General features: G+C 43.0%; 1 protein-coding gene across 2 annotated transcripts; it reads left to right on the top strand.

The window, feature by feature from the left end:
• Positions 1-1,231: 1,231 nt before the first annotated feature.
• On the top strand, positions 1,232-10,811 carry NUP42 (nucleoporin 42). Of its 2 annotated transcripts, none has more exons than XM_075746015.1 (7): positions 1,232-1,422; positions 2,394-2,658; positions 4,728-4,822; positions 6,233-6,313; positions 8,067-8,149; positions 9,877-9,961; positions 10,097-10,811. In XM_075746015.1, exons 1-7 carry the CDS (start codon positions 1,311-1,313, stop codon positions 10,648-10,650), a joined length of 1,275 nt encoding a protein of 424 aa, XP_075602130.1. In that variant the 5' UTR covers positions 1,232-1,310; the 3' UTR covers positions 10,651-10,811. The 2 variants fall into 2 exon arrangements, with proteins under 2 accessions (XP_075602130.1, XP_075602129.1); XM_075746014.1 differs by having other exon boundaries at positions 1,236-1,422; positions 6,233-6,309; positions 8,063-8,149.
• Positions 10,812-12,552: the final 1,741 nt, after the last annotated feature.

The following is a 12,552-nucleotide window of genomic DNA, read 5'->3' as shown; positions in this document are numbered from 1 at the left end:
GTTGCACATGGTTATTAATCTCTGGTTTATAAGCATATAGTTCTGTAAATGTTTCCAGCCAACATGATAGTAGATTTCTTCCAGTGTAGAAGTTCAGCTTGTCAAGCAATCGGTGTCAATAGTGTGTACATCTTCCAACCTCTAGAAAACTATACAAACAATGTACATCTTCCAACCTCTAGAAAACTATACAAACAATGTATGTACATCTGTCCTGCTCCCATCCTAGTTTATTAATAATCTTCATCCTAATTTTGTCACCTCTCTAACTTGCTAATTTTTTCAGATCTGTTTCTATGAGACTATATAGTTAACTTAAAAAGTTGGTGCTTGCCTACCTGTACCTTGTGCATCGCTGGTGGTGTGGATTTTTAGTCTGTTTTATTGCTGAAGATCCTCCAAGTTCTCCTAAGTAGTATAAATTCCAGTTTTCAAAGTCAGTGTTTCTTTGTAGACTTTCTCCTGACTTTCTTCCTCATCCTAACAACTCCACATGTACAGAATGTAGTAGATGCACTCATGGGCTTAATGTGGTTCCTGCAACTTGGTCCTTTTCTCAGTAGGAAGTGTATGCTATAAATTCTTTTCTCTGTTTTCCCCCTTGCCTTTTCCTTTTTCTGAGCCTTGTGTCACTGGTGTGTCTCCTTAATTCTGAAATACTGTAAAAACGAGTGAACTGTGCACTTCTTAGGTTGTACAGGCAGCTTGATTTTTTTTATTTTTACCTGTGTTTAAAATTGTGAAGCATCTTTTTCTAACTTTATTTTCAAGGGGTTAAGAATTTTCTAAGTACGAAGAAGGAAAGCTCGTCACAGAACACGCACATACTGGTCATCTTCTGCGAGTGGCCGTCCTGGTGGCAGGGCTGCACGCTCCTCAAACCTGTTGACGCTTTCTTAACGGTTCAACCTTTGTGCAAAGTGACGATGCTCACGTTTATGTACACCTGGTAGTTTTTTCTCCTCGACTTTTACCTCGCCCTGTGCCCCGGCCCATAGGCTCGCACGTCTTGTTTGGAGCCAGGTCGGCATCCGCGCAAGCGATGCTCCTGGTTCCCAGGCCTGCCGCGTATCGCGGTGTGTGCTGGTGCCAGCCTGACGTGCTCTTTTGACTCCTGTGATGTGAGGGAGCCGGACCCCACGCACCCGGCACCGTCGTTAGTGGGGTGGTCGCTGAGCGCGATGTGACAGCAGTGCCGCCGGGGCTGGGGGCGCTGGGCTCCCGCTGGGCTTCTGCCGCCGCCTCCTCGACGGCTCCGCCCCGCGGCGCACGGCTCTGACGTCAGGGCGGCGGCGTTCGGCGGGCAGGCCATGGCGATCTGTCAGTTCTTCCTGCAGGGCCGCTGCCGCTTCGGCGAGAGGTGCTGGAACGAGCATCCCCGCGGCGGCGGGCGGCACGGCCCCTCTGCACCCCATTACCAAGGTACCACCGAGCGCGGCGGCCCGGCGGGGCCGGGGCGGGGGTGGAGGCGCAGGGCCCTACGGGCGCCTCGGCAGCCTCCGGCCCGGGGGCGGGCGGGGGCTGGAGGTGCCGCGGTGAGCGCTTGGCGGCGGGGCCCCCGGTGCCGGCTGCTGACAGGAGCTCCGAAGCCCAAGCGGCCCTGCCCTTGTGTCTCCTGCCTTGGGCTGCGGGCGGTGGCCTCTCTTTTGGTGCTTGTGGAGTTGGGCTCTGACGAAAGTACTGCGAAGTGCGCCACGAGAACAGAGAAAATGTGAAAATAACTCCCGAAACTTTGCTTATAAGATACGCGAGCAAGTTTCAAGCGCCTGCGTGTTGTAGCTTTTTAAGGTTGTTTTCATTGCGGCTGGATACGGGTGTTTGGAAGCTTTCGGTATGCAAGAGACGTGACGCGGAACTGTCTGTAAGGTGGATGCGGTTATGGCAGGGCAGTAACGCGGCTGCGGTTGCTTGTCATTGTACCCGCTGAAGGAGGGTCAGAGTTTGCATCTAACACACACGGATGTGTCCAAGGTCTTAAAACTTAACTTGGGAGGTCTTTACTGTGCGGCGGAGCCACTGCTATAGCTATGTGGGCAGGACCCCCTGATGTAAACGTACTGTGAGTTAAACTTTATTATTATTTTTTTCTGCTGGGGTAGTTACTCTGTGAAACAACGTAAGTAAAACTGAAACAGTCTCTTTTCTGCAGCGCCAACAAGTTGTTGGTGTGGTGGTGTAAGGAGGAGTTCATGTTTGCCCCGTGATTCCAGGAATACCCTGTGTAACTCACTAAGTTAAGCTCCCTAAATAATCAGGATAACTCATTAGCAAAAAAACCCCTACATTTTCTTTTCAAATTTGTTACCACCACCATAAGAATACTTAGAGTTTTTGTTGATGTTGCATTGCTTAATGATTTAAGACTTTTGTTGTTGTTTTTTTTTTATTGGAAGGTACCAGCAGAGGAGGAGGAGGAGGAACAGGAACCGGATGGGGTACCACTCACCAGAGACACACTAATGTTATCCAGCCATCTACCTTTAAGTCTAATACATGGGGTGGCAGCAGAGATCATGGAAGAGGATTTTTTGGCTCCTCTGATTTTGGATCATCAGGTGGCAGCAGCAGAAATGCAGACTTTTCACAGAACAAATTCTCTGCGTTAATGAACAGTCAAAATATTGCTGATGGCTGTAAAGATGAAGAGGAGAGACTTCTGTAAGTTATGGTCCTGTGTCACTGAAAGCATTTTGAATGAGCAGTTTAAAAGCTTATTGACTTACTAGACATAATGCAGAGGATGTGATCTTGAGGAGAAAGCTAGGACATGTAATAAGAACCATAGAATACTTCACTTTGTTCTCTTGACTTATGCTGGTATGGGAAGAAAGCGACCCTTGTTTTCAGCCTGGGTTGGGCAGCTAGATAACTGTGATGTTGGTAAGATGGTATGGTGTTGAAGTTGTGGGCAGGACGATAAGGAAGGAAACAGATTTCAGTACTTGCTGTCCAAGGGGCTCTGACCCCTTATTTTCATTTCAACCATTTGGAGGAAAAAACCCCAACTCTCTGAGAAAATGAACTATTTGACTTAGTGTTCCTGACACTTAAGATAACAAATTGTTATGCCAACAGCAAAAGTATCGAAACCGGGTTTCGTGTGTGTGTGTGTTAGAGTCAGTTGAGAGTGACCAGCAGGTTCAAGGCAGATACAGGGCAGGTGATGAGAAGCAACAGGCAGTGTGATTTCCTGACAAAGCAAGGTTTTGGAACCACTTTTCACTATTCTTTGAAGATTACATTAAGAAAATGCTTAACAGATAATGTATTCAGCTTTTCAAACACAAATGTGTATTGTGTTACAAATATCTAAAGTACTTAGAATCATAGAATCACAGAATGGGTTGGGTTGGAAGGGACCTCAAAGATCATCTAGTTCCAACCCCCCTGCCATGGGCAGGGACATCCTCCACTAGACCACATTGCCCAAAGCCCCATCCGACCTGGCCTTGAACACTTCCAGGGAGGGGGCATCCACAGCTTCTCTGGGCAACCTGTTCCAGTACCTCACCACTGTAACAATAAAGAATTTATTTATAACATCTAATCTAAATCGACCCTCCTTCAGCTTGAACCCATTACCCCTTGTCCTGTCACTACACTCCCTCATAAACAGTCCCCTTACCAGCTTTCCTCTGCAGGCCCTCTTCAGGTACTGGAAGGCTGCAATTAGATCTCCCTGGAGCCGCCTTTTCTTCAGGCTGAACAATCCCAACTCTCTCAGCCTGTCCTCATAGGAGAGGTGCTCCATCCCTCCCATCAGCTTTGTGGCCCTCCTCTGGACTCACTCCAACAGCTCAATGTCTCTCCTGTACTGGGGCCCCCAGAGCTGGACACAGTACTCCAGGTGGGGTCTCACAAGAGCAGAGTAGAGGGTCAGGATCACCTCCCTCGACATGCTGGTCACGCCTCTTTTGATGCAGCCCAGGACATGGTTGGCTTTCTGGGCTGCAAGCGCACGCTGCTGGCTCATGTTGAGCTTCTCTTCAATCAATACCCCCAAGTCCTTCTCCTCGGGGCTGCTTTCAATCCATTCCTCGCCCAGCCTATAGTCGTGCTTGGGATTGCGCCGACCCACGTGCAGGACCTTGCACTTGGCCTTGTTGAACTTCATGCAGTTTGCATGGGCCCACCTCTCCAGCCTGTCAAGGTCCCTCTGGATGGCATCCCTTCCCTCCAGCATGTTGACCACACCACACAGCTCGGTGTCGTCGGCAAACTTGCTGAGGGTGCACTTGATCCCACTGTCCCTGTCGCCGACAAAGATGTTGAACAGCGCCAGTCCCAGTACTGACCCCTGAGGGCCACTCGTCACTGTTCTCCACTTGGACATTGAGCCGTTGACCACAACTCTTTGAATGTGACCATCCAGCCAATTCCTTATCCTCTGAGTGGTCCATCCATCAAATCCAGCATATGCCATACAAGGATTGAAAAATACTTTGTGTGTTTTGGGATTTTTTTTTTTTTTAAGATCTGGTTTGATTTACTGTTAGATGATAAAGTAAAATGCTTTGAAGGGACACTTATGTTGCCGAATAAGTGCATTTTTTCCACAGTCAACTGAGTGCTTACTCATTCTGACTAGTGCCACACTTCATTAATTTTCATGGTAGCAGGTATTTGAATCCGACTTTGGATTCAAACTAGGCAACTTCTTCTGGTGGTTTTGTTTTGACCATGTAATTTCACCTTCGTCTGTGGTTTTATTTTGTTTTGTTCTCTAGCGAATGTGTAGTGAAAGACATGGATGTTTGGGAATCTTCAGGACAATGGATATTTTCATGTTATTCACCGATGAAAGAAAAGCCAAATGTCTCAGGTAGGTGTGTTGGTTTTGCGTGGCAAGGTTTTGGTAGCGGGGGGGGGGGGGGGGGCTACAGGGGTGGCTTCTGTGAGAAGCTGCTAGAAGCTTCCCCTGTGTCTGATAGAGCCAATGCCAGCCGGCTCCAAGACAGACCCGCCGCTGGCCAAGGCCAAGCCAATCAGCGCCTCTGTGATAACATATTTAAGAAAGAGAAAAAAACCAGTTAGAGAGAGCTTTTGCAGCCAGAGAGAGGAGTGAGAAGATGTAAGAACATCTGCAGACACCAAGGTCAGTGCAGAAGGAGGGGGAGGAGGTGCTCCAGGCGCCGGAGCAAGATTCCCCTGCAGCCCGTGGTGAAGACCATGGTGAAGCAGGCTGTCCCCCTGCAGCCCATGGAGGGAGGATGAGGGGGTGTAGCGATTCCACCTGCAGCCCGTGGAGGACCCCACACTGGAGCAGGAAGGAGGCTGTGGCCCCGTGGGAAGCCCGCGCTGGAGCAAGCTCCTGGCAGGACCTGTGGATCCGTGGAGAGAGGAGCCCACGCCAGAGCAGGTTTGCTGACAGGACTTGTGACCCCGTGGGGGACCCACACTGGAGCAGTTTGCTCCTGAAGGTCTGCACCCCGTGGAGGAGACTCACGTTGGAGAAGGCCGTGAAGGACTGTCTCCCGTGAGAGGGACCCCATGCTGGAGCAGGGGAACGATGAGAGGAGTCCTCCCCCTGATGATGAAGAAGCGGCAGAAACACCGTGTGATGAACTGACCATAACCCCCACTCCCCGTCCCCCTGTGCCGCTGAGGGGGGCGGAGGTTGAAGCCGGGAGTGAAGTTGAGCCCGGGAAGATGGGAGGGGTGGGGGGAGGTGTTTTAAGAGTTGATTTTATTTCTCATTCCTCTACTCTGTTTTGCTTAGTAATAAATAAGATGAATTCCCTCTCTAAGTTCGGTCTGTTTTGCTCGTGATGATAATTAGAGAATGATCTCTCCCTGTCCTTATCTCAACCCATAAGTTTTTTTTTAGTTATATCTTTTCTCCCCTGTCTAGTGAAGGAGGGGAGTGATAGAGCAGCTCTGGTGGGCACCTGGCCCTCAGCCAGGGTCAACCCACCACAGTAGGTAATGTTTTCAGTGTTGCCTCGTATTGCTGCTGTTTAGGATGTTTGTTACGCTTGTCCACACTGCTGCATCTCTGTGGAACCAGTTGTTGGGTGATGATTTGCATTGTGATGCAACAGAACGGAATATTGGATGGCAGATTCATTTTAGATGTTCACATCTTGAAGTTCTGTAGTGAATCCTTTTTCTGTCTTCAAGTGTAACTGACTTACAGATAATGTACCAAGGCCCACTTCTTCATAACTGTAGATGGTAATTGGAAATACTAATATATTTTCTTGGAGGCTTTTGATTATTGGTCTCCTTACAGGCTTTCCAGACTTCTCACCAGAAGAGTTGCGTCTAGAGTATTATAACTGCAGAGAAAACAATAACATTCAGAACTATGTAAGTATTTAAAAAATGACTTTTTATGTGAACACATTTCAAGATAGGATTTGTTACTATTCTTCAGGTGGCAACTCTTGCCTCAATTACCAAACTCTAGGAGATTATCACAATGCCAAAATATTTTTAAATTACTGCGCACCAAAAGACGTGTAGACGTGGCGCTTAGGGATGTGGCTTAGTGGTGGACTTGGCAGTGCTACGTTAACGGTTGGACTTGATGATCTTAAAGGTCTTTTCCAACCTAAACGATTCTGTGATTTTATATATATATAATATGTATAATACATATATCTGATTTTATATGTATTGTTCCTCCCCCATGGTCCTGTCAATATCAAGGAAGCTAGCATAGTTCAATACTGTGCTGGGAAAGGAATTAGGCTATTGGATAGACAGAAGTACAAACTAATTCAAATTACATTGCATTCTTTCCTCTTCCCCTCGGTTCTGTATTACAGAAGGAATTGCTGTTGTCACCGCTTTTGTTCTCTTGTTTCACATGTTTAGAATTACCAGAATTGCCTTTTCAGAGACAGGAGAAATTTAAAAAAAAAAACAAAAAACAAACAAACCTTCAATTAAAAAGATAAACTGAAATGGTCTACAATACACTATACCTGGCTATTAAAAAAATAACCTGTGACTTCACTGAAGCACTGAATGCAAGTTCATTAAAATCTCAGTGTATAGATGATAATCATATGATACAGTTCTGTCACAAAATGTTTAAGTGCAATATGTCTTTTCCAAAGCATGTGTTTCTATTCTTAAACTGAGTCAAAATCTGAATTTTCCAGTCTGTTGTATAAGAGCTGATACCAAGCAACATGATCTTCCAGCATGTGACTAGACACAAAAGAATTATTGATGTTTGTGATGTAAGACCCTTTTGAAAAATTAAGGAAGTTATTTACGAAAAGATTACTCATTCCACTCTTGCAGGGATTTGAGATATTATATGTTTTACTTGGTTAGCTTTTAAAGAAAATTCAATTAGGTGAGGCTTCAAATAAGGTGTGTTGACAAACTTAAATACAGGAAATTCAGGTTTGAAATTCCTGAAAAGTTATTTATTTAATGACTTTCCAGTTTCTTGTTTAATCACAGTTATCAGATAGATACAAGTACTATTTATTGCTGTATATGTTCTGCGCAGTAATCTGTTGGATCATGTTAAAGGGGCTGATTTAAGTCAAGGAAGTTAATTTCTGCAAAGCTAAATATTTGAGGATGATACTATTAAAGCGTTCTGAATTATAATGGTCTGAAAGTGGGCATTTTTTTTCTGAAAATGGGGGAGAAGCTAAGGCAAATCTTAGGACTTCAGCTTAATAAGCAAGCACGTAAGTGGGCAAGCCAGAAATAAAACAAGGATTGAAGAGTTTGTTTGCTTATACTTAAAACTTACATATTTTCTGTGTGGCTTGTTGTGACGTTTTTTCCAAGCACCTAATTCAGATAGTGATAGAACTTAGATTTAGAAAGCCCCAGGACATTTTTAAAATCTTACTGTTAAAAAAGTTGATTTAAGGGCAATAGTAAGAGAATTGAAAGGAATTCTGTGTTAATAACAAAAAAATTCAGCTTCTTACCTTGAAGTTTCAGGAAAGCAAAAATCTTGTCGTCTTGGTTTAATGAAATTTCTAATTCTAGAAGTCTTCTTTCGGTGTAGTTGTCAGATGACTCTATTTTCTATTTCTTTAAGTCTTCACCAATAATAAAAACATGCTTTTCTTTTCCCCCTTTTTAGATAGATTCTGTCCAACAGTTAGCAAAACAATGGAAAAATCGGCTGCTTCAGTTGAAGGCTTTAAATGCATCGACAAAAGCAGCTTTGGTAAGTGTTAATGAAAGGTAAAATATTTCTGTTCCTGATGTAATTTTTTTTATTAATCTTGGGCAAATATTTTTCTTAGATTCATGGTTTTCTAGACACATCCCACCAAACTGTCCTGCAAATGCCAACATTAATTTCTGCTACAAAGATTTCTAAGACATGATAGTTGTAATATGTCACCTTGTTTTTAATGATCTTGCAAATGTTCCATAGAAATGTCAATGGTTATCAAAGTAATTAACTACACTTCTTCTAATGTTATATAAATAGGTGATAGATACTGCTTTGAAGATTGTAGGATACTTATTTTACAACCAAACGTACACGATTCTTTTAGGGCATCCTTGTTTGCACCTAAATAGCTGAGACATGAAAATGTTTGATTTCTAGATTCATTGGCAATTTTAAGGTAGATCTATGAACCATTCTGAAAATCGCGACTACAATGTGTTGTATTCTGGCATTGCGGCCTTGAAAAACGTGTGGCATGAAAGTGTCTGGCTGACTGGCTGCAGAAGGACCTTGACAGTAATCTTAGAATGCTCCTGGGAACACTAGAGAAAGTGGAAAGGGTATAAGGAGAAATTACATAAGAGAATAATGACTGCAGTTTGAAAACTGCCCCATCTCTCCATTGGTGTGGTGTTTTTATAGGTGATAGAAATGGGACTGAATATTCTAGCACCTCCGGAGTCAGGTGAACATGCAAGTTTGTGAACACAGTTTTGGGTCTTACATCCACCTTTCTCTGGAATCATGAAATCAGTGAATTGCAGACTGGGTGTTATAAAATACGTTAGCTAACTAAGGAAAGTAGTGAATCAGGATGGTTCCACATTAGCAAGGCAGCAGCTGGATCCCAGGTTTGGAATACTATCTTTGCAAGCCACATGAAAGTAACCGTCACTTAAGGTTGGGATTCAGTCAAGTACATTTGTAGTAAGAGGCAAATAATCCACTCCACCTTTTCTTCCATGTGCTGATGTTCACTCTTCCAAGGTATGATCAGCAGACTAGACCAGAATTATCCTCCAGGCCATCGGAGAATAAATAGAGCATTTTGGTAATGCCAGAATGAGAAATTGATATAGATGGGGGAGAAACTGTTTGGATAAAATTTGAAGTTATAAAGAGTAGTTGTCCCTGGGAAGGCGACAAACACTTGTGAATCTAGATGTGTCAGAAAAGAACGCATGAGTTAAAGCCAGTATTAAATAATCAGGGAGACAGAGTATGTTGATTTCAGTGGAGTCTGCATGAAGTGCATTAAAGTTTTAGTATGATGAACATACCCCTTGGTACGTTCAATGCCGAAGGTGAAGAAGTGGGATTTGGGCTTTAGCACAGATGACTAGATGTGCCAAGGTGAGAGAACAGACCAAGTCAAAGCAATGACATAGATAAGGTCATAAAGCACTAACTGAAATGGGTAAGAGATGAGAACAAGAGCTGGAAGAAGGTTCAGGTCACTGACTGACAGACAAAAAACTGTAAATTGTAATACATTTGTGTTTGGGGAGTGTTTTACACAGAACAGTGTACAGTCTTAAAGCATTGTGTTCATAGCTGCAAGAGCATGCAATCATGATGAAAGTGATCAGTGTCTAATGTAATCTAAGTTGTATTAAATTGGACTGGGCAGCTATATTTCTGCTTCAACTATTTATTGAAAGACATTTCCCTGTTTTGGAATCTAGTTTTCATTTATGTATTTGCAATTTTTTAAGCTATCTGAATTAAAAAGCACAGTCACTCAACCATTGTCTGCCTTTGGATTTGGAGGACAGCAAACATCAAGCTTTGGGTTGTCAAGTAAGTTCCTGCATTAAGAACCAACGGTTAAACTTTTTCTTGAATTTTGCTGCTTCTGCATTATTGAAATATAGCAGTGGGTTAGTATCACAGGTGTGCGCATTCTAACATTTTTTATAAATTTTCTAATTGCAGGCTTTGCTGTGAACAGCAGCAGCAGTAACACAGCTAGCAGTTTCTCCTTTAAAACCAATTCCAGGCTTGTCATTGCCTCATCTGGAAATGCCCCTACTTTTGGGAGCTCTTCTGCTGCTTGCAATCCTGCAGCTGTTGTGACGTCCTCTCCCAGCGTATCCCATTCTGCTGGGTTTGGCAACCTGGCAGTGGCTCCGTCTGCAGCCTCCTTCTCATTTAAAACTTCTGAAACAGCCAGTGGTTTTGGAACTTCTGGGTTTTCAGGGTCTGGCAATTCTGCTGTGAACTCTTCAAGTGCCTTTGGAGCTCCTACTGCAGCAGTAGCAGCTTCTTCCTCACAGTCAAGCAGTACTTTGGTTGGACAGAGTGCCAGCACCTCTGGACATAACACCACATCAGCGTCTTCTGCAGACACAAACAATACTACTTCAGAAAAGTTATTTACACCAAAGAGCGAATTGTCAGCTGAAGAGTTGAAACAATTTGAAGCAAAAAAGTTTACATTGGGAAAGATTCCTCTTAAGCCACCACCGTTAGAGCTTTTAAGTATTTAGGACTTAAAGTTCATTATGAAATAACATGAGTTTGTAACTTCTCTGATACCTCAACTACACAATTTTGTGGTCAAACAATGAAATAAAATGTTTCCATTTGAGTTAATTTTTGTTTTATCTCTAAGTCTTCTGCAATAATAAACTCATAGGTATAAACGTTTGAACATTCTGTTTTATCCTTTCTTGGTTGTTTTGGAATGGACCTTTTACATCCAAGAAATGAACTAATTAAATTCCTTTTTATATTCTTATTTTTAAATTTTAATTGTGGCATTCTGGGCAAAACTATATTAAAGAGTCAAAAGTAATACTGCTTGGGTGAGGTATTCACAGCCTACTGTGAGTAGAATGCTAGAAGGAACCAGTTGCAGTGCAAGGCTGCTTGTTGTTGGAGCACCTTGTCTTTTGTCCCTTATTAAAAGGGTTCGTGCAGCCTTTGACAAATGTTTTTGGAGATAGAGGGCTCTCATGTGGTCTGTCACCCAGGAGGCAGTTACCTCTCCCAGCTGATACAATTCAGCTTCAGTTAGTTGTTCTGCTTGAGGTCATAACACATGCACTAATGCAATAGAGTTAGGGGAGGATGGCCTTGAAAGCATGTGTGATGAATAAGGAGCTGCTTGTTGGCTATTTTGACACCTCTCAGATACAACTTTGCAAACAATTGCAAAACTACTTACTGCATTTATGTGAATTGATAATATTTTGTTGTCTGGTTCTCAGAACTTGATGGGTACATGTACTGGCAATAGCTCTTCTGAATTTATGATGCAAAGGTATATATTTTGCCAAGATGCTATAGAGCAGGGGTTAGAAATCTTCCAGAGTCAGGTGAAGAGCACATTTGTTCTTCACCAGGCCCTCCCATTAATGGTTTAAAATTACCAAACCTCATACTTCAGAGGAAAGCAAAAGTTTACTCTATGATATACATAAATAGATTGTTCCTTTAACACCTGAAGATAACACTTCAGTTCTAGCTATGGACCCATGGTCCTACTTAAAACTTCACTACAGCTGTGTTTCCTACCAAAGGTCCATAGCATACCAGAAGAGGGCTTGCTAAAATGGTGTGAAGGAATTTAATGTTTAGGGTGACAGGCCACGGGTAGGCACTCTGCAGGCTTAATAGAAATCCAGGTTCCTCAGTTTGCTTGCTCAGTGTAGGTGTACCAGAAACTTGCATATGTTATCATCTTATAGTACTGAGTTACTTATATGGATTTTTCTGGTGAGTCTTTTGTAGGTTAAATAAGGCATCTGGTTTTGTTACTGTTGTTAAGGACCCAGCGCAGGCTTCCTGCAACTCACAAACAGAATACTGATACATTGGCCCAGAGTTCTGTTTAATTCTGATGAAATGTGTTTTTCCAAGTGGGGTCTCCAGAGCAGCACTAAGACTTTTACTCTCTCGATCATTTATGCCAGTTACTCAGATTTTGACACAGGAGCTGAGGAACATACCAAAAAGCCATTATGCCACTGTACTTGCAGGAAACTCCCCCATCTTTACAGATAGTGTTAAATTCACTTTTGTAAAAAGTTAATATTTAACAACAAAGAAACCAAAAAGTTTGTGGCTTGTCAGATGAATGCAGTAACTGCCTGAACTCATTCCATTACATGCTATACCCTTTCCTGTATTTCATCTGTGAAGCCTTAGCCCAATTGTATCAGAAAGCTACAATTTTATTTATTTAAAGTGCCTATAATTTTTATTATTAGTAGTATTAAAGCAACATTCTAGCATAGCAAGAGTATATTTTGTGGTAAAGGTACAGAATTAAGTCTTGCTGATAACCTTAAGGATCCCATGGCATGTTTTAGAGGACTGTGGATGGTTCTGTCTTATATTGAACGTGGTAATAGTTTTGAAGTCACCTGTGCTTTCTTCCTAATGCT

The sequence above is a fragment of the Balearica regulorum genome, chromosome 2 (assembly GCF_011004875.1).
Source record: "Balearica regulorum gibbericeps isolate bBalReg1 chromosome 2, bBalReg1.pri, whole genome shotgun sequence".
Lineage (NCBI taxonomy): Eukaryota > Metazoa > Chordata > Aves > Gruiformes > Gruidae > Balearica > Balearica regulorum.
The sequence above is the reverse complement of the archived record's forward strand: the minus strand, read 5'-3'. Positions and strand labels throughout refer to the sequence as shown.